Source organism: Gekko japonicus, unplaced genomic scaffold (genome assembly GCF_001447785.1).
Source record: "Gekko japonicus isolate JY-2015 unplaced genomic scaffold, Gekko_japonicus_V1.1 scaffold452, whole genome shotgun sequence".
In the NCBI taxonomy this organism is placed as follows: Eukaryota; Metazoa; Chordata; class Lepidosauria; order Squamata; family Gekkonidae; genus Gekko; species Gekko japonicus.
Window position 1 is genome coordinate 1,026,592 of NW_015167545.1, and position 27,440 is coordinate 1,054,031.

At 49.0% G+C, this 27,440-nt stretch overlaps 1 protein-coding gene across 1 annotated transcript in view; it reads right to left on the reverse strand.

The window, feature by feature from the left end:
* Window positions 1–27,440, reverse strand: part of LOC107112487 (peripheral-type benzodiazepine receptor-associated protein 1-like) — an 86,434-nt gene that overhangs the window by 38,465 nt on the left and 20,529 nt on the right. The window contains 12 exon segments of the mRNA XM_015413631.1: window positions 1,863–2,014; window positions 4,124–4,942; window positions 8,028–8,137; window positions 9,240–9,349; window positions 11,887–12,128; window positions 13,623–13,818; window positions 17,349–17,369; window positions 18,881–18,931; window positions 20,244–20,348; window positions 22,647–22,769; window positions 23,974–24,063; window positions 25,420–25,503. Of these exon segments, the coding sequence (XP_015269117.1) occupies window positions 1,863–2,014; window positions 4,124–4,942; window positions 8,028–8,137; window positions 9,240–9,349; window positions 11,887–12,128; window positions 13,623–13,818; window positions 17,349–17,369; window positions 18,881–18,931; window positions 20,244–20,348; window positions 22,647–22,769; window positions 23,974–24,063; window positions 25,420–25,503 (2,103 nt within the window).

Below are 27,440 nucleotides of genomic sequence, written 5' to 3' on the forward strand. Positions count from 1 at the left end.
GGGTGTGGCCAACTCGGGAGCCAGCCGGAACTCCGTTCCTGTGCGTTCATGCCCTAAAATAGCCCTGGTGATAGCCACTCCTTTCCAGGGCCAGTTCCAGGTTTTGGGAAGCCCTGTGCGAAGAGTATCCAGGGACCCCCTAGGCCCACTCCTAGGCCCACTCCTAGGCACCACTTCTTGCCCACCCACCTCCGTGTCCCCACTCCCTGGTGCACCCTCCTCCTGCTCACTTGCAGGCCCACCCGCTCCCTGCGGTCACAGCTGCCCACACTGCCTGCACACCCTTTCCCCAAGGATGCTGGCTGGCGGGTGCCACTACGAGTGCCACTCCCACGGCCACCGAGAACGCCGATGCTTTGTGCACCACCCGCATCCCCTTCTCCAGCAGTGCTAGGCAGCACACACAGCTGGCAGCGGAGGTGCCGAAGCACTCCTGAGCAGGCAGTGGGTGAGCGCAGGCATCGGAGGAGATATGCAAGAAGGGAGTCAGCGGCAGCGGGCCCCGCCAAAGCCCAAGGGCCCTGCAAGCCGCTCCCCTTCAGGGCATGTTGACACTGGCTCTGATCCTTGCTTTGTCCAGTTATTTGGTGTTTTGGGGAAGAAATAATTGCTCATGTCAGTTTTGCGTTTGAACATTCATTGATCTCTGAGGATGTTTTACGTACTTTTGAGAACTATTTGCCCGTCTCCTGGGGGCTAACTGATGGCCAATGGAAATGGACCCTCTGTGCTCTTACTGTAGCTAAACGACTTATGCTACGTCCCTGGAGAGGCAAACGCCCACCTCCTGTAATCCACTGGATTGAGGACCTCACAACTGTATTACCATTTGAACATTTATTTATTTATTTAAACTTATATCCCGCCCTCCCCGGAGGCTCAGGGCGGCTAACAGGGGCATACGCCCAATAATAACAATAAAACCAGTATAAAATACACAGAAATACAAAAACAGTTAAATAATTAACTAAATTCATAAAACAGTTTGGTGCTCCCCTACTCAATTCCAAATTTTACAATCAAGATGGTGTTCTCAGTCGTGTAGCTATACAGCAACAGCAGTGCATTTCCCCCCCTGCCACGTTGTCCCCTAAGCATGTCCCGCTCCCTCCGATGGAACCCGCACCGGCGGTGGCAGTGTGCGGAGAGTATAGGGCGTTGATGGAACAGTGGTGGTGGCGACTCCTATTCGAAAGCCTGGCGGAAGAGCTCCGTCTTACAGGCCCTGCGGAACTGTACAAGGTCCCGCAGGGCTCGGATCTCCCCTGGGAGCTCATTCCACCAGATAGGAGCCGCCACCGAAAACGCCCTAGCCCTGGTCATCACCAACATACAGAACATAAACAAAAATTATGTATGGACATATTTTTAGATTGATTGTTCATTGATTTTTGAGACGCATGTGTACTTTTAAAGTATCTGCCTGTCTCTTGGAGGCTAACCAGTGGTCGATGGAAATGGGCCCTCTGTGCCTTTACAGCAGTGAAAAGACTCGTTGAGCAACACTGGAAAGATAAAAGCCCGCTGCTGGTAAATCAATGGACTGACGACCTTAGAACTCTATCAATATTTGACTGCATGGCATATAGAGGGTAATTGTGCACGGACTTATTTTTGGATATTTGGAAACCGTTTATAGAAACGCGCAGATCCACCATCATGAGTACATTTGAAAAAGAAAAAATATATTCTTAGATATCTGGAAACCTTTTGCAGATGCATTTGTGTAGACTTGCCACTATCGTCATTATTTTTATTTTCTGTTTGATATTTGCATCTGTTATAAAAATAATTTTAATTTTTAAAAAAGCCCCATGATATGCACTCCCTCTCATTTCCCACAGCCTGTGTACGTTGGGTACCTTCTGTCTGTCGGCATACACGGCATAGCCAGTGACTCGCACCCCATTGGATGATCCTTCCGCATCAATGGTGACTGGCAACCAGCTGATGGCCAGAATCCCAGCGGAGGGACCCGGTTCCACTCGGACGTCCAGCGGGGCATCTGGAGACCCTAAGGAAAGAGAAGGAGGAAAAGGGGGTTTTGTACCCAGCTTTTCTCTACCTTTCCTGCCAACCTAGCCGTTCGAAAGCAAGAAATTGCAAGTAGATAAATAGGTACCACTTCAGTGGGAAGGTAACAGCGTTCCGTGCGCCTTGGTGTTCAGTCATGCCGGCCACATGGCCACGGAAACATCTTCAGACAGCGCTGGCTCTTCGGCTTTGAAACGGAGATGAGCACCGCAACCCTGGAGTCGGATTTGACTGGCTTTCGAGCAAGGGAACCTTTACCTTTACCTTTCTCTACCTTGGTGGTAGAAAGTGCTGTCAAGTCACGGCTGACTTAGGGCGACCCCCATGGGGTTTCCAAGGCAAGAGATGTGCAGAGGCAGTTTGCTATGGCCTGCCTCCACGTCATGGCCCTGGTAGTCCTTGGAAGTCTCCCATCCAAATACTAGCCAGGGCCAACCCTGTTTAGCTTCCCAGATCTGAGGAGGTCGAGCTAGCCTGGGCTATCCAGGTCAGGGATTTCTTTACCCTAAGCTCAGAATGGCTCACAATCCCGCATTCCCTTCCCCTACCCACAACAGGCACCTTGTGAGGTAGGCAGGGCTGAGATAGTTCTGAGAGAACTGTGACTGGCCCAGGGGTCATTTCCTGCAGGATCGCACAGGAGCAGAGCTCCGGCAGTAAGGAGCTCAGGGGGGTGGGCACATGCAACAAGACATGACAACGGAATCTGCATATACTTGCATATACTTCACTGTTTCATTGAAGTGGGAAAAATGTGGAGTGTTAATTTCACGGATTAGAATCGTTGACATGTAAACTAATGTTACTCACGCAGCACACTTAGAAAAAGCGGTCATGTGAAATGGTAGCATATGCAAATCCCGTTCTGTGTATGCATACATCTTTACTACTTGTTGAAGAAATACTACTCACTGCAAAACAGCAGTCCAAATATATTTTCATAATACTGTATCACGGCTGTTTTCATCACAGTTATCAGTATGTCAGACATAGAAACACAGAGCTGGGCGGGATCCCCCAAGGGGCATCTAGTCCAACCGCCCTGTACTATACAGGAAATTCACAGCTACCTTCCCCAGCCATTCCCCCAGGGGCCCCTGCTCTAGGTCCAGAGGTACATTGCTAGCCTTACCTGCCCTCACCTAATTATGGGCATACCAGGGCTCTTTTTGTAGAAAAAGCCCAGCAGGAACTCATTAGCATAATAGGCCACACCCAATAGCAGGAACTCATTAGCATACTGGGCCACACCTCTGACAGCACAGCTCATTACCACATTAGGCTGCACCCCCATGTTACCAGAAGTGTGGTTATCCAGCCACACCCACCTTTTGCTTGTTATTCTGTTTACCTTGTTTGTTGTCAAAACCCAGGGCTTTTTTTGTAGCAGGAACTCCTTTGCATGTTAGGCCACACACCCCTAATGTAGCCAATCCTAATGAATTTCTGCTGTTGGGTGTGGCCTATTATCCTAATGAGTTCCTGCTGGGCGTGGCCAACTCAGGAGCCAGCCGGAACTCCGTTCCTGTGCGTTCCTGCCCAAAAATAGCCCACTAAACTGGTTGGCAATGCACTAAACAGTATAATCCATGTATAATCGTTCCGCAACCCTGCACCTGGTTCCCCCTTCCCCTCTGCGATGTCCAATGGAATCTGCCCCCATGGTGCCATTACAGTCCCTATCCCACAAACCTCACTCCACATTACTGGTTGCCAATGACAGCCCCCCCCCCCCCCCCAACCCACAAACAAATGTAAAAACACCACATGACATGTGACAAGATGCATTATATGGGTGGGGGAGAATCTGACATGGGAGATGCAGATTTCAACAGCAGTCTCGTGTCTTTTGTGAAGATCTAGGCAAAGTACATCATTGGCTGCAGCAGTCATATGCAAGGGGTTTGCTGATGACAGTGCAGTATCCAGGAACGTTCGGAGAGAAATCTAGTTCTGTGTGAGGTCAGCTATTCCCGGCCTTAACATAACTTTCTGTAGTACTCCCCTGCCTGGACTCCCAGAAGTGATTCCTACTCGCCAAACCAAAGGCCATTTACCCATCTTGCTTTTGTTCCTTCCTGAGACTCACCCGCTGAAGTCGTTACGAAGTGGATCTCTGCCCACAATGGCTGTTCCTGCCTCTCTTGAGTCAGTTCCCAGAGAGCTCCCGGAAGCTGGACCTCCACCCTGGCAACGTAGGAAGTGCTCGGGTTCAAATTGCGGAAGGCGTACCAGTAGACCCCCGCCTTTGTTGTGTCGCGCTCTTCCCCGTTGAGGGATATGGCGTGCAAGAAGTTGCTGTTGCTCGGCAGCCAGGAGATCTCTGCCGAGGTGGCCGCGAGATTCCATATCTGGAGCTGCGCGGGGGCCCAGGTGGCGCCGTGCCCCACCAGAAACGTGCACCGCAGCTGATCTGAGCTCCCTTTCTCCGAGACGCTTTGCACCGAGATGCGGTAGACTTTTGACTTCAAGTCCAGCTTCTCCAGCATGGCTTTCGTTGGGGACCCGGCCTTCGTGCTTTGCCAAAGCTCTGTGTCTACGTAGACGTTGTAGCCTTGGACATTTGGGCAGCCGGCGGGCAGAAGGGGAGGCTCCCAGCCAACCAGGATGCAGCTGCCGAACTGTTTGATGAGCGTCACCTTCCTGGGGTAAGGCACTGCCGTGGGATCGCCAAGCTCTTCCCGGTCCCCTTCTAGTCTGGACGGCGCTGTGCTGGCGCTGAGCTCCTCAGCCGAATAATTGCTTCTCTCCCCGCTGCTGATGCTTGTGCTGAGGAAACTTCGCTCGAGGGGGGAACTTTGAGACAGGTCGTTGAGCTCCTGAGGCAGGAAGGTGACCAGGTCTTCGTCTGAGACGCGTTCCACAAAGTTGGAAGGGACCAGGCCTCTCCGGCCATCCATCAGCTCTCCTGAAGGTCACGAGAGAAGATTGTGAGCATTTTAATTTATTTATTTAAACACTTAGGCCAGGGGTCCCCAACTTTTTTGAGCCTGAGGGCACCGCTGGAATTCTGACACAACATGGTGGGCTAGGGTTGCCAAGTGGTTTCTCAGCCGCAGCGGGGGACTCCCAGGCGGCTACCATAGAGTTTTCCCTCCGATGGTCATGGCCCCACCCCCAGCGTGCCCGGCGTCCTAACGTCACTTCCTGGTGACGCGCACGTCAGGGTGGGGCTCCCCCCGGGGCCCGATCTGCCGGCGGTGGAGAACGGGCCTCTGGGGCGGGGTTTTCCCCGCCCCCCGGGGGGACTTGGCAAGCCTATGGTGGGCACAGCCACAAAATGGCTGCCACAGGAGGCAGAGCCAGTGACAAAATGGCTGCCACAGCTTGCCCTTCAATTGCACAGTGAAGATCCTTATGATGTGGCGGCAGCTGCTGTTAAAGCAATATTTTTAAAAGCCAACCAAATCTCCAATGGCCTTGGTGGGGAAAGCACAATTTGACCCTGTCCACTTTCTAAAAGTACTTGGCAGTCGCCAGGAAAGGTGTGTGTGGGGGGCACCATGGTGCCCATGGGCACCATGTTGGAGACCCCCCTGACCTGGGCTTTCAGGACAAACTACTCTCCCTCCTCCTCCAACCATCAGGTTACAAAACATCTGCAAAAGAACCGTCGTTTAACTTCAAGACAACACAAAATATTTCCATCTCCTTAAAACAGCTCATTATCAGCTATGTAAATGTCACCTGCAAACCTGTTGGCTGCTTTCACCTTCCACCTGAATCTGGTGAAACTCCAAAATGTATCCGTTCCCCCTGGGGGTACTGCTGGACTCTAGCTTCACTCTCACATCTCTTTGTTAACTCCTGCATTTACGTGCTAATTTGCTGCTATCCATTGATCTTAAAGGTAAAGGTTCCCTTGCTCGAAAGCCAGTCAAATCCGACTCTAGGGTTGCGGTGCTCATCTCCGTTTCAAAGCCGAAGAGCCAGCGGTGTCCGAAGACGTTTCCGTGGTCATGACTAAACACCAAGGCGCATGGAACGCTGTTACCTTCCCACCAAAGTAGTACCTATTTATCTACTTGCAATTTCTTGCTTTCGAACTGCTAGGTTGGCAGGAGCTGGAAATAGAGACGGGACCTCACTCCGTCATGCGGCAACCCGGGTCTCGAACTGCTGAACTACTGACCTTCCACAGCCTGCAGTTCAGCGACTTAACCACTGCGTCTTAACCATTGATCTTACTGGCCACCTGATCCAATTTCAGCTCTGCGTCTGCATCTTGGCTCTGAGTGGCCCCTCCTAACAGCTGCCCCCCACCCCCATTTTTTTCCTGTAAGTAGCTCTTGAGGAGTTATTATTCCAATTTGTCTGAAGAAGTGTGGTTGGACACAAAAGCTTACACTTTGAATAAAACTTTGTTGGTCTTAAAGGTGCCACTGGAATCAACCTTTGTTTCCTCTGCCCTGTGTTGGCAAAGGATTGCCTTTCATCAAACCAGCTGTGACCCTCCATGAGCCAAATCGGATATGATGGGAGCAGCCACATTTGTTTATATAAGTGCCAGCACACATAAAGAAGTGGGTAACCTGGAGCTGCAGTGGCTCAAGTGGTTAAGATGCTGAACTGCAGGCTGTGGAAGGTCGGTAGTTCAGCAGTTCAAGACCCGAGTGTGCCGCATGATGGAGTGAGCTCCCGTCTCTAGTTCCAGCTCCTGCCAACCTAGCAGTTCGAAAGCAAGAAATTGCAAGTAGATAAATAGGTACCACTTCAGTGCGGAAGGTGCGCCTTGGTGGTTAGTCATGCCGGCCACATGACCACAGAAATGTCTTTGGACAGCGCTGGCTCTTCGGCTTTGAAACGGAGATGAGCACCGCAACCCTAGAGTCGGACTCGACTGGCTTTCGAGCAAGGGAACCTTTACCTAGCCAGGACAGAGTTCTCAGAGCGCAACGACTAAAAGTCCATGTGTCTGCCATATGGACTTTGTAATGTATGAATAGGCCCTCAGTTAGATTTCCAAAACTACTTCTACAAAAATCCAGATCTCTGAAAGGGTCTGACTCTACACAGCAGGGGTCCCCAATGTGGTGCCCGCCAAGTGTTTTTAGAAAGGGAGCAGGACCAAGCAGGGATTTTGTCCAGCAAGGTTTCTCATTCAGCACTGGAGTTTTGATCGGCTCCGCAGATTTTTAAATACGTTGCTTTGGCACCATCTGCCACCACAGCACAAGGATCTTCACTGTGTGACTGAGGGTCAGCTGTGGCAGCCAGTCTTGTGGCTGGCTCCACCTCCCGTGGCAGTCACTGTGTCGCAGCCATGTGGTCGCTGTGCCCACTGTGCCTTCTCAGGCCTCCAAAGGTGCTCATGGGCTGGAAAAGACTGAGGACCCCTGCTACGTAGCATCAAAAAACCCCTTCTAGTAAATGATAGTGTGTCCTGAATCTCCACAGGCATCACCCCTTCTCAAATTGGTCATCAAAAGCACCAGGTGCTTCCAGCTGTTTCCAAGGCTCCGCTTCTGACCCATGACCAGTGTTCCCTCTAAGCTGAGTTAGTGTGAGCTAGCTCACAGTTTTTTAGCCTCCGGCTCACACATTTTTGTCTTAGCTCAGGGAGGATGGCTCCATAGCAAACTAATTTATGCCGTAGCCAAATCACTCACTCACAACTTTAGTGCCAGGAACTCACAAAGTAGAATTTTTGCTCACAAGACTCCACACCTTAGAGGGAACATTGCATGACCTCCTGAAACCAAATTGGGTCCTCTCTGTTTTTGTTTCAGTTTGTTAATCTATGTACTTCATTTCTACCCTGCCTTTCTTCACAAACGGGGACCCAAAGTGGCTTACGTCATTCTCCCTCCCCATTTTATCCTCACAACAACCCTGTGGGGTAGGTTAGGGTGAGAGTGTTGCGACTGGCCCAGGGTCACCTGGCAGAGTATGGATTCGAACCCGGATTTCCCAGATCATAGCTCAACATTCTAACCGCTGCACCACCCTGGCTCTCCGTAGCAACTTAAACTGACCCGTTTGGTCCCACACACCTTCAAAGAAGCCGTCTTCATCCATTTCTCCATAAATATAAATGTACTCGCCAGCCGTCAGTGGGAGCTCAGCCTCGGGGTTCTCGTTGGGACCGTCAAAAGGGTTGTAGCTAAGACAGAGGCAAGAACCGCCAATTTGACACCGAAAGACCAAAGAGTCGCAGACGCTCTTATACCAGGCAAAGCGCCTTATTTATTTAATTCATTCATTCCCACCTGCCTTTCTCCCCAATAGGGACCCAAAGCAGCTTACAGCCTTCTCCTCTCCTCCATTTTATCCTCTCAACAACCCTGTGAGGTAGGTTAGGCTGAGAGTGTGTGACTGGTCCCAAGTCCCCCAGTGAGATTCCATAGCACAAGTGGAGATTCGAACCTGGGTCTCCCACATTCTAGTCTGACCAGGATTGTTGATTATCACCCAGGGTAAAGCCATACTGAGTGAACAGAACAGCGCCTCCGTTATCATCAGAGAAGTAGGAACAGAGCTAGCTGGGTCTCCGGAGGCAGACGGAGCGAACGATGGATATACTAGCAGAGAGAAAGGGGTTCATATCACCTGGAAAAGCCCCCAGCCTCTGAAAAGCTACCTGTACGGTGTGACAGAATCATTAAGGGTGGTTCACACATCCCTGCTGCACTCATTCCTTGGCTTTTCACCTTTCCATTGCCCAATACTTGAGGACTGGAAGTCAAAGTTATAAAGTGAGTCCTTTGAAAAGCCTCATGCTCTGTGGTACTGTTGGGTAGCTATGACATGAACATTTACTCTGTGGCATTACATCTAAGACGTCTTAGGGGCAGGCGCGAGTCACCACTCCACACACTACAAGTTAATCAGGCCTGAGGTGTGAAAATGCCAACCAGTCTAAAGTCCACCTGCTGAATGTAAGGGCAGCCCCCATCTGCCATTTGCATCTGGACCAACCCAGGCCGCAGAACTACCAGTGAGCAGGAAGTGGACGCAGACAAGGCAGCTTCACATGCCAAGTCACATGTTGTGGGGGAAAGACAACTACTACACAGTCACTAGCCAATACCACCTGGGAGAAACATCCCTTCCCAGACCTGAATGGGGAGATGGAGGAAGTCCTGGAGGGAAGCAAAGCCTTGCCAATTATTTGGAGCAACCACATGCTCTTCTCCAATATGGCAGCCCCAAGAGACAGGGAAGACAAAAGTCTATGAGCCCCAATGAGGCCCTGACTACTGTACCTGTATCGCACTAGAAAGACATGGAGCTTCACTGGACTCTGGTGCTCCAGCTCCGGAATCAGCGAGACGCTATCGATGTCCAGCTCTTCCATCTCGCTGGCCGTGTCCAACTAAGGAAAGGCAGCAGAAATTGAAGGAGGGCATGGGGAGGAAAGACCGAAGGGCTCAGCCAAAAGTGGGCAACTGATTCACAAGAGGAGGCAACAGGATCTCAGTCTTGGGCTAAGGCGGATGCTCGCTCTTGTCTCGCTCTGGAGCTTCTGCTCTGCCTAGCAGCAGTTTCCTTCTCCTGGCCAGTTTTCGGAACAGAAAGGTGGAGACCAGCCACTTGTGGGGGGGAAGAGCTGTGGCTCAGAGCAGCAATATCGAGCTCGGTGCAGCAAAAGGGTCCGACACTGGCCAAGGCAGGGGAGGGGGCCATGGCTCAGGCGTTACAAAGCCCCAGAGTCCCCGGCCGGGTGTCCTCCAGACAGAAGAGTTCTGGGAGTTGCATAAGAAATTTATTGCCAGGTGACCAGGGGTCATCTCGTAGAAAAAGAGGTGCAGGAGCTCATTAGCATAACTCATTCACATAACTCATTTGCATGTGCCACACCCCCTGACATCACCGGAAGTGTGTCAGAAGGCAACAGCCACCGCTCAGGCTCCACTGGACTGTTGTGGATTGCTAACTATGGGGGGGGGACGGACATGCAGATCTGCCCTCGCAGAGGAGGGAGAGCTTGTACCTGAATAAAACTTGGTCTTAAAGGTGCCACTGGACTGCTTTGGATTGCTAGCTGAGGGTGGGGGACGCACAGATCTGCCGTCACACAGATCTGTGCAGAGAGAGAGAGAGAGAGAGAGAGAGAGAGAGAGAGAAGGAAAGAAGGAGGGAAAGAAGGAAAGAAGGAGAGAAGGAGGGGGAAAAGAAGAAAAAAGGAGGAAAAGAAAGAAAGAAAAAGGAAAGAAATAGAAGGAAAGAAGGAGGGAAATGGAAAGAAAGAGGGAGAGAAGGAGCAGGGGGTGGAGCTTGTTGCATGTGCCCACCCCCTGGGCTCTTTACGGCCGGAGCTCCGCTACTGTCCGCTCCTGCAGGAAATGACCCCTGCCAGGTGCACAAATCTCAGTTCAGATCAGGAACTGGGGAAAGGAGGCTCAAGCCTCCCCCCCCCCCCCGGCATTTTTCCCAACCTCAAACAGCCCCAGGCAGCCACTTTTTGCTCCCTTCCTGGGAAAACTGAACATGTAGTAGCCCACCAGAGCAGGGGCTGGTGGGAAGACCCCCTGAGTCCTCGGAGGACTGCTGTAAGGTGGCGAGCGGGGGAGCTTTTTGTCCCTTGTCTCTGGATCCGCGTGTCCTTCCTAGGGCATGCGGAGCCAGAGAAAACAGGCACCCGCCCCTTTTTGCTGGCGAAAGCGGGATGGGGAGGGAAACAGGAAGCTCCTTCACCCCTCGCAGCGCTCCCTGGCAGCACCAAGCGAAGCGGTGCCACTTAAGGCGAGTTCTCACCAATGTATTCTGACTGTGAGTCCAGTCATCCACCCCTGACTCGACAAGCGGCGGCCGTACCGTGGACTCGGGCCCTTCGATCCGCTGTTTTTCAAAAGAGAAGCTGGTTTCCCTGGCGAGCAGAAAGCCCTCTGTGCACGTCTTGTGCCACTAGTACCCATACATCCCTTTCTCTGGGTGGCCCAGGCCACGTCAAACGCAGAGTCAGCTCTTATCCCGGCGATCTTGGCATGCCTCAGGTAAGCTGCCCTATCTTTAAAAATATTATTAAGTGATGTGGACATTTGCCCTGACTTGGACAGCCCAGCTAGCCTGATCTCTCCAGATCTCAGAAGCTAAGCAAGGGCAGGCCTGGTGAGTACTCGGAAGGCAGGCCACCGAGGAAGCCCAGGGTTGCTACGCAGAGGCCAACAATGGCAAACCCACCTCTGTTTGCCTCTTGCCTTGAAAAAGCTGCGGATTGCCGAAACTTAGCTGTGACCTGATGGCACCTTCTACCACCACAGACGTATTTGCTCCCCTCAAGGCAAAAGCACTCTGCGTATGGCTGAAGGCCCTGGAATGCCAATAATGCTCTTAAAAGCTGGAACTCCCCTTTGCCCGGACCTGGATAGCCCAGGCAAGCCCGATCTCGTCAGATCTCGGAAGCTAAGCAGAGCCAACCCTGGCAAGCAGAAGAAGACGACGAAGAGAAGAGATTGGATTTATACCCCGCCCTTCACTCGGAGTCTCAGAGCGGCTTACAAACTCCTGTCCCTTCCCCTCCCAACAACAGACACCCTGTGAGGTGGGTGGGGCTGAGAGAGCTCTTTCAAGAACTGCCCATTCAAGGACAGCTCTTGTTAGAACTATGGCTTGCCCAAGGCCATCCAGCCTGGTGCAAGTGGAGGAGTGGGGACTCAAACCCGGTTCTCCCAGATTAGAGTCCGCACACTTAACCACTACACCAAACTGGCTCTCAAGGGAAGGGAGACCTCTGGTGGTCGGGAAGCAGAGGCAGGCTATCAAGCCACTTCTCTGAACGTCCTCCATGCCCCAGTAGGTGTCGCCAGAGGTCACCATGACTTACACACACACACACACACACACACAAATGCGAAAATCCCACCAACAACCACAAAAAGCTGGAACTCCCTCTCTGCACCCACAACTAACCTCGGGGGTGGCGCAGGATTTGGAACTGTTGTGCACGGACTCCGATTTCGAGGAGCTGGACTGGGGATCGGGCTTCCTGACCAACTTCTTTGAGGCAACGGGAGGGGTGGTCGAGTCCGGACTTCTGGAGACTGCGGGTACCAAAGGATCGGCATGTCGAGGTGCCAAAGGAGAGAATTCCTCTGACCCTTCCTTGTGACCCTTCCTGCTGCACTGTGGAGCCACAGGGACAATCTCTGGATCTGAAACCAAAGGCCGGGCATTACTCTGGGCAGAAAGGCCAAGCGAAAGGGTGGGAATCGCCAAGAGCACTCAAAGTTGGCTTTAATTGAAGGACAGAACCGCAAAATTGCTCTCCCAAGCCAGCCCTCCCCTCAGGGCAGAAGAAGAAGAAGAAGAGATTGGATTTATACCCCGCCCTTCACTACCCAAAGGTGTCCCAGAGCGGCTTACAAACTCCTTTCCCTTCCCCTCCCCACAACAGACACCCTGCGAGGTAGGCGGGGCCGAGAGAACTCTGACAGAAACTGCTTTTTTTCAAGAACAGCTCTTATCAGAACTACGGCTTGCCCAAGGTCATCCAGCCAGGTGCAAGTGGAGGAGTGGGGAATCAAACCCGGTTCTCCCAGATTAGAGTCTGCGCACTTAACCACTACACCAAACTGGCAGGGGCCATAAGCAACAGGCTTGAAATGCTGCTAAAAAGCAGCTATCCATCATTTGGGAAGATAAGCGAATTTTTAATCCTTGCCTCCTCCTCCTCCTCCTCCTGGACTATTTGAATTACGCCAAGGAAAGTCAAAGCAGAGCCTCAAGGGACTCCACTCCACCCCATAAGCGGAGGGGGACTGCTTGTGTTTGCAGTAGGCCAGAAAACAATGATCGAATGGAGGCATAATTCATAAGGTCCCTGAGGTGGGGGGCCCGGGCTAGCCCAGTCTCACCAGATCTCAGAAGCTAAGCAGGGTCGGCCCCGGTTGGTACCTGGATGGGAGACCACAGAAGAAGAAGAAGAAGAAGAAGAAGAAGAAGAAGAAGAAGAAGAAGAAGAAGAAGAAGAAGAAGAAGAAGAAGAAGAAGAAGAGATTGGATTTATACCCCGCCCTTCACTTGGAGTCTCAGAGCGGCTTACAAACTCCTTTCCCTTCCCCTCCCCCCAACAGACACCCTGTGAGGTGGGTGGGGCTGAGAGAACTCTGACACAAACTGCTCTTTTTCAAGGACAGCTGTGCCAGAGCTTGTGACTGACCCAAGGTCACACCAGCAGCTGCAAGTGGAGGAGTGGGGAATCAAACCCGGTTCTCCCAGATTAGAGTCCACGCACTTAACCACTACACCAAACCACTACACCAAAGAAGTCCAGGGTTGCTACACAGACAGTGGCAAACCCACCTCTGATTGTCTCTTGCTTTGAAAATCCTGTGGGGCCGCCATAATTGGGCTGCCATCCGGTGGCACTTTACATACTCAGTTCCTAAGGCAGAAGGAGCCAGCGTCCGCACCTACTGATTGCTTCAACCGGTGAGAGACTGTGCTAAAGTTCAGGCTAGGGCTTGGATGGGAACCGTCGCGATCTCTCGGTTTCCAGTTTGATTCGGAATCCCATCAGCAAACAAAAAAAAAGAGGCGATGCGACATGGAGGGTAGGGGAGGCCACGATGGAGGACACGTGCCGTCAATGCGGCCACGCATTAGCATCGCTGTGCACCGGCGACGCTACCACTTTGCTCTCTCACCTCTCTCTCTGCGGCCATCTGGGAGCTGTGGAGACGCCGGGCTGGCAGTGAAGGGGACCTCAGAAGCCACCGAGGGAGAGGTCGAGCGACGGCCGCTTTTCCCAGTTTGCAGCTGAAAACGCCGGAGCTCTTGAGAGAGGAAGTTAAACTGTTCTGTGTGGCTCCGGCACTGATCCTCCAGCTCTTTCACACGGTCCTGAGGAGTCCGGCAGGAGGAGGAGATAAGCAACATGGAAAGGTGGGTCTTGGATCACACGTTCGGAAGAGGGACCCGAAGGTTCTCGCATTCAAATGCACAGCCCAAGGTGATGTCCGGAGGTCTCACACACCACCACCACCACCACCACTGGGAAGCCTCAAGTCTCATTAATTTTTATGGCTTTCCTTGACTCTGTATTGCATTGTTTTCCCTCCTGTCTTCCAAGAACTTCAGGGCAACACAGCTCATTCTCCTCTCTTCCCCTTTACACCCCTGTGAGGTAGGCTAGGCTAAGAGAGTGACTTATCCAACACCATGAGATTCATGGCAAGGTGGGGATATGAACCCAGGTTTCCCCTAAGTATAACACTCTAAACACTATATTTCACTGGCTGCCGTGAGCCATGTGATTTACACGCTGCATCCTATTTAAAGGATATATACTAGGGATCAGCAAAAGAGGGACATGCCCACACCAGGGCCAAAATCTGCTAACCCCAAGGAGGGTGCAGTGGGACATCTCTGAAACTGAAGGAGGGGCAGGGGAGAGACACCTCTGAAAGAAGCCTCTTTTCAAGTCGTAAAGAGATTTCTCTGGAAGACTGAACTGGCAGATGTGCACACGAGCAGAGTGAAATTTTGCAAGCCTGGAAGAATGTGAAAGAATTGTGCAAGGACAGAGACCGGGATGGGAAAAGCCAGGTGACAGTTACCCATAAAACCAGTGATAGGACAAAGAACCCACTTTCCCAAACAGTGAGTGTAGATCTTGTGAGGTTTTAATGTTCAACAGAGCGCACATACAAGACAGCACACAAACTATTAATGTCAAGTCCTGGGAAAGAGGAAGAGCAAACTGACAGCTATCATGACGTCATACGTCCTCCCACACAGAGTGTTCAGGTAACACTTTAGTCACCCTTTTAAAGGAACAGACACCATCTTCATTGGCACATGCCACACAGAGCAAGAGCAATCCAGGTGGGTAGCCATGTTGGTCTGAAGGAGTAGAACAAAGTTGGAGTCCAGTGGCACCTTTAAGACCAACAAAATAAAATGGCCCTTCTGGAAATTGGTGAGAATACAGATGTAAGGGCTGAATGAGGTTAGCCTATGTAGTGAGTTAAGAAACCAATATCCCTGTTAAGTCCTTTGGGATTCCCTTGTTCTGAGTGTTGTAATAACTTGCAACTTGGTTATTACAACACTCAGAACAATGGAATCCCCAGGACTTAACAAAGATATTCGTTTCTTATCTCATTACGTATGCTAACCTCATTCAGTCCTTACATCTGAATTTTCATCAATCCCAAGAAGGCCATTTTATTTTATCTCTTATTTGAAATAATAGATTAGTAGAATGTAATGTAATGAATAGTAGAAACTGGAATGTATTTCTCTGGTCTAGGGACAGGGGAGATAAATCTGCACAGCCAATTGTCCCACTTCAAAGAAGAAGATGCTGCAGATGAGCTTGAGAGGATTAATTAATCTCAATTAATTACTGTAATGATTCCTTGTTTTAGTGTATGTGTCTTTAAATGTTTGGTTGGAGTGCAGTGCTAGAAGAGTAGAGTGATTGAGGGAGACAAGTGTGCTGTCATTGGAGGATGACTGAGAGTGTGGGATGAGTTTTGAAGTGACTGGGGTGTGTGTGTGTGTCTTGAAGTCAGTGGGAGTTAGTCAGTTATGTTAGTGAGTCAGTCAGTGAGTGAGATGACAGAGTTCTGTGTGGAAACTTAAAGAGTTCAGTATATACGTCTTTAAAAGTTTAAGTGTGAAGGAGCTATGAGAAAGGTCTGTGAGACTCTAAAGTTATGAAAGAGAGTCAATAATACAAAGAGCTTAGCCAGTGTGGCTGCCTATGTGTGAGTGTGGATTTTTAGTGTCAAAAAGATTGTGTGATACCTTGCCAGTTTATTTACCAGTTCCTTTCCCCCAAAACAGTTACGGTTAACCAGCAACTTATTTTTGTTCCTTAATCAATAAATCAAATTTTGTTAAAGTTTAACCCAGAATTCAGTTCAATCCTTCCTCAGGGCCACATAGACCTCTGAAAGCCCAGACCCTGGGTCACATTACCAGCAGCAGAAAAAGAGAGAAGATTTGGAATTTCTTAAAATTCCTGGTGGCAGCAGAAACCACCCAGTTTACAAACACAGAGTATAATTTTAAAGTGAAAACAGTCCCCCCCCAAATAAGCAGCACACCACAATTACTCTCAGCATTCTGCAATTAAGGATATGTCAATCGCCAATTGACATATTTATTTCCTCCACTGTTTTTGCCCCAGAACCGAATCCAAACAAATGGTTACCATATAAAAGTTATTCCTGTTTGATCCATGTATCTGTTGAACATCTTCATTATGCTGTATGATATTTTACTGCTCACCCTCCACCAATATGTATGGACTGGTAATTTCCAATTTTGTTTTTGTCTCTGTCTTGACTCTAATTGGCCCTTCCGGGCAACTAAACTCCCCCCCTTTCTATATGTAATGGTTGAGGAAATTATGTTTTACTGTATCTGAAGACGTGTGCTTGCACTTGAATAAAACTTTGTTGGTCTTAAAGGTGCCACTGGACTCAAACTTTGTTCTAGAGCAAGAGCAAGTAAAACATCCCAGACCAGAGCTGCCTGGCCAAGGCAAAGAATTTATGATAAAGCAGTATAAGTAGCTCACACCAGCCAGCCAACCAGCATGACATAAAATGACACATTAAAAAGAAAGATCCAGTGTGGCTCTTCTCCTGTTCTTAATTTGCTTGTTCCCGTAACTGCATATCGATTTCTCAACACACAAGGCTTTTTTTAAAAAAAATCTGTGCAAAATCTGTTTGTTTCATATATCATTATCTCTAAATTGAAACAATGTGTTAAATACTGGGGGTATCTGAATTTTGAATAATTTCAGTTATTACTAAGCTAACTGCTAGATTTTGTGCTCAGGCAATTAAAGTGTGCAGTAAATTTCAGTCCTGCCCCTTTGAGCCTTGACTTAGTTTCCTTCAGGAGGTCTATTATACAGCTCTTGTTCCTCTTCAATTCCTTGGTTTAAAATTTAAAAATGGTCACTTGTGATGCTATGTTATGTATTTTATAATCTATTTTTCTCTTTTTGATATAATTTTATCTAGTTTTATGTTAAATTTTCTATATTTTAACTGGAGTTTTTAACTTCTATTTGTGTATACCTGAACAATGTTCAGAAAGAGGAAACTGTGTAGCAGTAAAGCATTTTGCTTTGTTGCTTCTTTAACATTTCACTTGAAGAACAGACCTGTTTGTCTTGAAAGCTTGCTCTTGTTCTGCAGGACTGACGCCCCTGTTAACCCTGGAACTGAGAAATCCAGAATGCAAGAAACCCTTACTGTATTTTATTTCCTGCCCCCATCCCTGTTCCCTTAACATTTCTGGGCATTTGACATTTCTCTGTTCCAAATCCCATCCTGGCAAATTCTACAGACAGGATTTGGGTGAAAGCGGGAAAGGAAAAGTTCACTCCAGGGTAAAATCAGCAATACCTGCATGCAATCCAAGGTACTCTGTTGGAAACAATAAAAAAATCAAGCAGAGAAATATTGTCAACCACAAAAAAGCATTTTCTTTATCCCCAAATCCTGACAATTCCTCCAAGGGAGGACTCTGTAACAGCTGCTGAAGGATGTAAGAACCCAAGGGCGGGCAGCCAGGGCTGGATCAGATTAATGACTGGTCTACTCCAGCATCCCACTCCCGTAGCAGCCAAACAGATGCCCGCAGGAGGCCAATAAGCAGAGTGCTGAGGCCAAGAGTTGCCTTTCCCCAGCACTGATATTCACAACATGGAAATTTCATTTCATCACTGTGGCTAATAGCCATTGATGGACTCACCCTCCATTGGTTTTCCCTGTCAAAGACAGGCAAATTGGTGCTACTAGATCCCCTGTGAATCCCACAGTTTAATTATTTGACGAGTGAAGAAAGGCTTCTTTTTTCCCGTCCCACCCAACTTTGTTGGGTGCCCTTGAGATCCAGTGTTATGGGAGAAAAAGTTCTCTCTCTATCCACTTTCTCCACTCCACGTGTGCTACTATAAACCTCTAACATGTCCCCCTACCTCCCAGTTGTCTTCTCTCGAAATTAAAGCCGCGAAATCTTTAGCCTTTCCTTGAAGGGAATATGTTCCAATGGCCAGTTCATTTTCCAGCACTGTAATAATCACCCTAATCTGATTCGTGTTCCCCAACTGCCATTCGCAAGGGACAAAACCACACAGACAATCACAGATCTTTCAACGTTTCATCTGGTTTGACTCTGAGGAGCCAGAAGGACTTCTTGCGCCACATCTCTTCTTGTACCAAATCTAGAAACACCAGATCTCCTTTGAAATGTCCCCCCCCCCTTGAAGCACATCCACTGACTACCTCACTTTCTTTTAGGCACTGGGCCCAAACACTTCCTATTACCCCGTCTTGCAACAAAGGGTTAAAAAAAGATCTTTGCAAGCTGTTTTATGGTCTGCTCCGAGACAGAGAACTGTTTTAGCAATATAATTTTTAATCCTGCTTTTATGCCCTGCCATGTTTTTAACTGCTCTCTTTTTATTGGCTTCACTTGCTTTTATTTTACTTCTTGGTATTGTATTATTATTTCAGTCGTGACCATCCCAGTGCCTTTCTAATTACTAGTCAGAATAATGGAGGGCAGGATCAGAATTAGCAGCTGATTAGGTAGAGGACAACCTGCAGATTTCCCCCAAGGTCCTCAGATGTAAAAGGGACTACAGACTTAACTTTAATGAAGTCTGAAAATGCAGGGAAGGTGCTGGAATATGCAATATGCCTTGGGGGATAAAGGACCTTTCAAACTACCTGGGCTTTATGGTCCAGATTCCATGGTACACAGCATACCTCTAGAGTTAGCACAACTCAAAAGCCTTCACCCCAAGTTGGGGATTTGCCTAGAAAGATGAGGCCTGCTCATGTCAGCATTGCAAGTTCAAGGAAGATGAGGGGTTTTACACCCTTTCTGCCCAGTTTCATGGCTGACCCTCTTGCTTCCCTCCTCTCCTTACCTCTAAGAGCTGCACTGCTCCTTCATGCTCCTTCCGCGCTTCAGCCTGGGCCTGGATCCAAGAGCAAACAGAGGTTAGGATCCTGCTGCTGTTGCTCAACACTCAGTGTGATGCCCTGGCTGTGTGCTAAACACTATATGAAACAGGCATTCCTAAACCTTTTAAACCCCCCTACCTCCCAACCTGGGAAAGACAGTAGTCTACTCAGGGGTGGCCAAACGTAAGAGCCACACAGAATAAACGCCATATGTTTGAGAGCCGCAAGACATGAACAAATATTACACACGCCTTTTTATTGACAAATATGCAACCTTGTGTTTTATTAACATTGAATTAGACTGTGTGAAAGAGCCACATGCGGCTCCCAAGCTGGACCCCTGGATGATGGCCAGTAAGATGGCAGAAGGCGGGGTAGTCAGAAGATTATATCTGTGCTCAGTCCCAAAACAGGAAGGTAGATGGCAGCAGGGGTCATTCCATAGAAAAAGAAGTGCAGGAGCTCATTAGCATATTAGCACAACTTATTTGCATATGCCACACCCCCTGACATCACCGGAAGTGTGTCAGAAGGCAACACCCACCGCTCAGGCTCCACTGGACTGTTTTGGATTGCTAGCTATTGGGGGAGGGGGACGTGCAGATCTGTCCTCGCAGAGGAGGGAGAGCTTGTACCTGAATAAAACTTGGTCTTAAAGGTGCCACTGGACTGTTTTGGACCAGGGGGGCGGGGGGGGGGCTCTGCAACTTACTTGGCTGCTTCTTGCTCTGACTGAGGGCTGCTGGGAGCAGGGGGTGGGGCTTGTTGCATGTGCCCACCCCCTGGGCTCTTTGCTGCCGGAGCTCCGCTCCAGTGCGCTCCTTCAGAAAATGACCCCTGGATGGCATGCTTGCCAGTCAGGCACTGCACCATCTAGCACTGAGGTGCACCTGGGAAAGTGAGCTGCAGCAAACCCCCGCAGGCAAAACATCCCCCTTCACCTCAAAAAGCTACACATCAGCGCCCCATGCTCCACACCTTCAACTGCAAGATGGGGGGGAAGGAATTCCCTGCCCCACTTCCCAACTGAGTGGTGTCCGGAGAAAAATAAAACTAAAAAGGGCCATTGGTCCTGTGGTATGAGGTCATTACAGGGGAAAACCCATAAGTGACATCATGCCTCTCTAGGAATGGCCAGAAACTCTATGGTAAAAGCAGGTTTCCCCAGAAGAGATGTCACAGTGTTGCTGAAGGCTGCCCCCCAATTCCCCACTGGTTGCCAGGCTGGGTCTGGCAACCATAGAGTCAAGTAAGTGATGGGAGAATCATACTTGCGCCCACAATCTCCTAGAAGCAGAAGGGATTCCCTTGGCCGGGTTTTCTCACCTGCTGGAGTTGTCGAACTTCATCCTGCTTCTTCTGCAAGTTCTGCAGGGCCTTCTCGTGCTCCAGCTCCAGGTGCTGCCTTCGTTCTGCGACATCTCTCATGTGCTGGAGAAATAAAGAAGCCACAGACCCAACCACACCATGGGGACTTGCGCCCAGGAAATCTAGGCCCTCCCTTGCTTAGCTGTGAGAAACAGGGTACCATACAGAGCTCTCCCAGAGCTCACCCTACAGAGTTTGTCTAGTCCCTGCAATCTGGAGAATGAGGAGGTCTGTGTGCTGATTCCATTGGACGTTTGGGGCTTTCGGCCAGTGAGGAAAGGAACAGGGGAGAGGCTGTGGCACAGTGGAAGAGCACCTGCTTTGTATGCAGAAGGTCCCAGGTTCAATCCCTGGGCTCTCCAGTTATAAAGGTCACGTAGGGCTCTTTTTGTAGCAGGTACTCATTTGCATATTAAGCGACCCATCCCTAATGTAGCCAATCCTCCAAGAGCTTACAGTAGCTCCTGTAAGAAGAGCTCTGTAGCAGATAATGTGAAAGACCTCAACCTGAGACCCTGGAGAGCTGCTGCCAGTCTGAGCAGACAATACTGATCTTGATGGACCGACAGTCTGATTCAGTATAAACCCAAACAAGGATTAATTCGAATTAAGTGTCCTTGTAACATTACAATGATGAGCACTGTATGTAGCTTGTTATACAGTTATACATGGGACTTCATTTGTAAAAGGACCATTAGCTCTTGAGAAAGAGAGTCTTGAAACGACTTTTATCAATAGCTCGTTGGCTGTGGATCCTTACTTGCTACAAGCTTCATCAGCCTCACCAGGTTAGGAGGAAGTGAACGTTCTCACACAGCAGGATAATTATTTGGAAAGTATTCCTATGTCTCAAGTGGTTAAGACGCTGAACTGCAGGCTGTGGAAGGTCAGTAGTTCAGCAGTTCGAGACCCGGGTGCCGCATGACGGAGTGAGCTCCCGTCTCTAGTTCCAGCTCCTGCCAACCTAGCAGTTTGAAAGCGAGAAGTTGCAAGTAGATAAATAGGGACCACTTCGGTGGGAAGGTAACAGCGTTCCGTGCGCCCTGGTGTTTAGTCATGCCAGCCACATGACCACGGAAACGTCTTTGGACAGCGCTGGCTCTTCGGCTTTGAAACGGAGATGAGCACCGCAACCGTAGAGTCGGATTCGACTGGCTTTCGAGCAAGGGAACCTTTACCTTTACCTTTTTATTCCTATGTCAGATATTCATGTATTTTTCAAATGTCTGGAATGGACATCTTAGAGACTGCATTTTGACGTTCTGGTTATATATATATAGCTGTATAGGTATTTCACTATATGTCTATCGTTGGTATATTTAGGTTAAAGCACATTTACAGACTTTGTAATAACAGGAGTGTATTTATTTATTTATTACATGATTTTATTGTGTTTAGGTTTACTACTTATAGCCGTGTCCCCTGTTTACATAGCAGATTCAGGATAAGGCAGCTCCACGTGTGTTCATATGCGACATACCTTTTATAAAAGGCTGGCTGACATGCCACCATGTTTAGAAGAAACAAAAGGGATCAGAGAGTAGATTTGCTTCCTGTGGGTCACACACACACACACACACAAATACATGAAAACTCCTTTGTCATGTGGTCACCTTTGAATATATGAAGCTGCCGTATACTGAAATCGGGCCACTGGCCCATCAAGGTCAGTACGGTCTCCTCTGACTGGCAGCAGCCCTCCAAGACCTCAGGTGGAGGTTTTTCACATCACCTAAAGCCAGATCCTTTCAGCTGGAGATGCCGGGGATTGAACTTGGGACCTTCTGCATGCCAAGCACATGCTCTACCACTGAGCCACAGCCTCTGCCTTTGGTGAAACGTGGTTTGCAGGTTTTTGAAACTGTACAGAAATGCGCAAAACCTCTTTACGACAGGAGACCAATGGGGCAACAGGAATAAATCCACACATCATACCCACCACCAGCACTCTCAAACTATTTCCAAGTTTTTATAAACTCCTTAGTTTAAGTGAATCGTTCAGGACATCTAAAATCTGGATTTGCACAGATCCTTCTTCCTTCCCATATGCTGGCCCCACATGTTTGGAACTCACTCCTATCCAGATCTGCCTGGGAGGGAAGCCTATTAAGTGCAATGGTGTTTACCTCTGAGTCAACATACACAGGAACACACTGCTACTTGCAAAAGGAGGAGGGCCATTTTCACAATGCAGATCCGAATTATTGTGTGTTGCACCCACACTGTTATCTACGGTCGACGTAACTAAGGTTGCTGTTTCCCCTAATGTGAAAGGCTGCTGCGACCAGGGTTTTTGTGCCACAGTCTACGAATCCGGCCACCACGTCCCTTCCCCCTCCAGCTGCTTGGGATTCCACTGACCTTCAACGCCTGCCCAAGACTCTCCAGCCTGTTTTGGAGCTCCTGAGATTTCTGGAGAGCTGAATCCCGTTCCTCCGTCACCACGGCCACCCGCAGCCTCAGGTCAGCATTTTCAGACTCAATCTGCGCAAGGAGAGAAGCTCACGGTTTGTATTCATTTATTTATTGGCCTTTATTTAAGTCCCACCTGCCTGCCCGGTTGGGACTCAGGAGGACGGCTTAGAACATTGTTCTCCCGCCCCAAGCTGGATAGCCCAGGCAAGCCCGATCTTGTCATATCTCGGAAGCTAAGCAAGGCCGACCCCGGCAAGTCTTTGGATGGGAGACCTCCAGGGAATACCACGGCCGGGAGGGTCAGAGGCAGGCTGTCAAGCCACTTCTCTAAACGTCCTCCATGCCCCAGTAGGAGTCGCCAGAAGTCACCATGACTTCAAGGCACGGGCACACACATACACACACAAAATGCAAAAAAGGACATCTCCACTCCCCTCCTCCACTCTCTCACAACAGCAACCCTGCAAGGTAGACAAAGCCAAGAGTTTATGATGGGCCCAAAGTCACCCAGGGAGCCTCCAAAACAGAAATGGGGATTCACACCCCGGCCCTCCCAGGATCCCAGTTTGGTGCCTCCCAAGCTATGGAGATGATATGAGGCGGTTTTCTTGTTTCCACTGCAGCTTGGGTTCCAGCCTTCCCCCATGCTGCTTTTCCAGAGCCAAAAAGGCACTGGGGGGGGGGGAGTGCTACTCTTTGGAGTGCACATTTACTTATTTATTTATTATATTTATACCCCGCCCATCCCGCATGCTGGCGTGGCTGCACCAAGATGGAAGTAGCCGTTTCAGACCCAACTCATTAAAAAAGAAAAAATCCCATCTAGTTTGGCCCTCCGTTTAGCCTTGGCTCCATTCCAATATGCCTGGGCACATCTACTCCATAAACAGGGATTCATAATTTAGTTTACGGATGCATTATTAATATCCCAGAAGGGGGCAACCATGGTGGGTCCTCAGCACGTCTCCCATCCAGACAGATATCACACGCCTTCTAATCCTAGCTTGGGACCATTCCACAATATCCTGGGCATTCTGTAAAGGGGCATTCCAGACCCCCAAGCCTTCCCTCTTCCCAATCAAACCCCTTGTATCTTTTTTTAAAAACACAGACTGCAGAAATCCAGCTTTTCTCGGCCGAAATGTGGCTTTCAGTCACACCAAATGTGGCAAAGGGCTGGCATTTCTTTTTCAGCGTAAGGTTTTTACACGGCTCATTTCATGCTGTGATGATGGATGTGGTGGTGGTGGAGATATGAGAAACCACCGATTACCTTCTCTGTCCATTCCACTTGCCTATGAAGCACAGCGTTCTCCTCAGACAACTGGGCATTATCGCTCCGCACTTCCTGCAGCTGAATTTCCTGCCCAGGGGAGAGGGGAAAAAACACCCCAGCAAATCCTTGGGGGGGGGGGGGGACGACAACAAGAAAAAGTATTCTCCTTGACCCAAGGGACAGGGTGTTGGCGAGAGTGGAGGGCAACGGTGCCGGGGCTCAGCTGCACCCCAGAATGCTTTCAGGTTGATCCAGTTTCATATTAATTCCAGAGGGATGGCGTCTACTGCACTGAAAATAAACAGGAGTCTGGTAGCGACACCTTAAAGACTAATAAGATTGGATCACAACCTTTAACACTGTGGAAGGTTATAACTTGGGGTCTTACCCACAAAGAGAAGAAGTTTGCCTCCCTGAGATAGATACCTGCAATCCACTTGGCAACAAGTCACTTAACCAGCCAATCGTGTCTGGGCATGGATGGGCTGCAGGCATGCGGGGGAACAACAGGATGTTTGCTACAGGCACCTTCTTAGGTTAGCAGTGTACACCTGATGCCCTGAGCACCCACTGACCAATCTACTTCATTCCTCTTGTTTCCAGGTAACAACAGCCGCGATCTCACTGTATCAATATAGCACTTGAGATGCCCTGAGTCCATTGACGCCATTGAGTCAATGAAGTCAAGGCGTCTCAATGGTGCCACTGAAGCACTGAAGTGCTATCTTGGTTTAGCGCTATAGCGTTCAACTTAAAACATTAAAAAATGTCTGAGGAAGATCGTGTGGCAAAAAAAGGGCAGGGAAAAGTGGCACCGTTTGAAATGACTACAGCGCTTCAGAGACGGCTCGTTACCGGAAGGAAATTTGCTGTACGAGCCCCCCATCCCTGTATCGCTTTACGCGAAATCGAACCGACAACTAATAACATCCAGTTTAGAATGGTAATGTGAAAGGGGCCACGGTCGACATGTGCTCTTGTCCACAAAAGCTTATGTTGGGATACAATCTTGTGAGTCGTTAAGGTGCCACAACATAACACTCCTATTCACAGTGTCATATGTGTACCTCACAAAATGTGATGTGTGAACTGGCCCTTATTCTGACCACAGAATTAGGCTGGAGAACTGTACACAGCTGATGTCCACTTTACACCTGCAGAGGTGCTGGGGGAAGGATACCTCTCTTCCCTACTCAACGGTATTTAAATTCTTAGCCCTGTTCTCCATAAAATAGGCCCGAAGCAGCTTGAAACAATATAATACACATTATAAACAAGTATGGTTGGTGACAAACAATAAAACAAGAAAAGAGGGTAACCCCCACCCCCACCCCGCTTTTGGCTCTGTGGGCCAACGGCTCCACGTCTAGAAGTCAGTTAGAGAAAGTGGGTGTGGGGGACTTGGGGGGACCCCTCCAGGAGTGTCGACTGGGGATCACTCACAAGTTCCGCGTATCTTTTGTGCTTCTTCCTCACTTCATGTTCAAGGTTTTCGCACTGTTTCCGCTTCTTCCTGAGCTCAGACTCCTACCGAAAAAGCAACGGGGAGCGTATGGTAGCCACAGGACCAGCTCTGCAATTACCCACCTCCCATTTGAGATTATGGCCGCAGGTTCCTGTTTGGAGTGTGGGAACTTCAGTTCCCGGTTTCTCTCCCTTTTTAGAAATCAATCCCTGCCTTTCTAGATTCCCCAGAACCTCCAGGCTCCACCCCCAAATCTCCAGGAATTTCCTAAGCTGGAGCTGGCAACCCTAAAACAGCCATTTGGGTCTGCAACACTGCTTGGAGGCCGGGCATCTTGGAAGACTGCTGGAAATGTCCACTGGTTCAAGACACGGCGACCCGTTTAATAGTGGGAATGCGCCAATAAGAACACTCACAAGTTGCACTAACAGAGCCGCTTCTGGCGCTTCATTTGTTCCCAAGCCCAGTTCAGAGGTTAACCTTTACAGAGAGACGGCACAGCGTCACAGTTAAGAGAGCTGGGCTAGGACTGGGGAGACCCAGGTACAACTCCATCCTTGCCAAGAGACTTACTAGGTGACCTTGGGCCAGTATTCTCTCTCAGCTTTGTCTCCCTCGCAGGGTTGTTGTGAGGATTAAGTGGAGGAGGGAGAGCCATGTGAGCTCCACTGAGCTCCCGAGAGGAAGGCAGGATTTTTTTAAAAAAATGTGCTAAATGGCATAAAGAAATCCTCACTGGCTTCTGTTCAGAGGAAATGCCTCCCCTTGAATGTACTGCTCCACCCTTTAGCAAACTCATCAAAGAGTTTGATGACCCCTGTTCTTCAGAGGTCTGAATCACAGAAACAAGAGTGGGGCCTTTCCTGGGGTTCCACAGGAAGGGCTTCCCTTCATTTCCACTGCAGCCCACCGAGCCAGCTTGATTTTTTAAAATTAGAGGGAATTAAGAAAAATGTTCTTGTTTCAGCAGGCTTGGTGGGGACAACGGGGGGCGGGAGCTACCAAGCTGACTCGTGATATCTAACACGTGGCAAGAGAGTGCTATATTTTTGTGCTGCCAAGTTATTCCTGGTGCGCACGTGGTTTTAAATTGATACTGATACTATTATTTAAAACTATAAATATCCATGTACACAAAATGCATCGCTCAGTTTGAGTAATACATAGCACACATCTAACACCGATTCAGCGAGACACGTGGGCTGTAAATAAAAAACATCCTGATCGGTAATTCAGTCAGACAAGCAGAATATAAATTAAAAGTGCCAGCTCGCGCCAAACTGTTATAATATAAGCCGTGAGCTTTGCTTAACATGCCATATAAACGGAAAGAGAATATAGTATTAACAAGGTCCCGTCATCATAAAGAACAAATGTAACCCATAGCTATTCATGCTGTTTTAAGAAGTAAACAGTAATTTATAATAACATTCATTCGCTAATTCCTTAGAATATATAGGCACCACACAGACAAGGAGAAATTCCTTCATTATGAGCATATCCCAGCATTCCCTAAACTTACTGGAAACATCAGAAGAGTTTCTTAATGCTCTCTGATGATAAATGAATGCAGTGAGCAATACATTTTCCCAAACAGAATTCTGATATTGATATTATTTTTATATTGTTCTTTTTTGGTGTCCTCAGGGCTCTACAAAACCAGATTTGGGGGGGGGGGGGAGAGGAAAAAACCTTAAAATAAAAACGATCTTTGTAGTAGAATTTGCATTTCTTTTCCCAGAATCCCAACTGTACTGTTTTGTCTCTGGGAAAGCGTGATTCCTCCCCACCCACCCCATCCAGCTAGCATTCCTAATGCAGGAGACAATGCAAAAATCCAGAATTTTCAGCTCCCCGAAAACCGTATATTAATTGCTGCAGGTTAATATCTCATACAGGCAATGAGGGTTGAGAATATTACTGGCAGACCTGGGAAAACAGAAAGCATGCTGGAGGTGGGCTGGGTGCCCAAGTGAATGCATAATTAAGCCAACAGCAG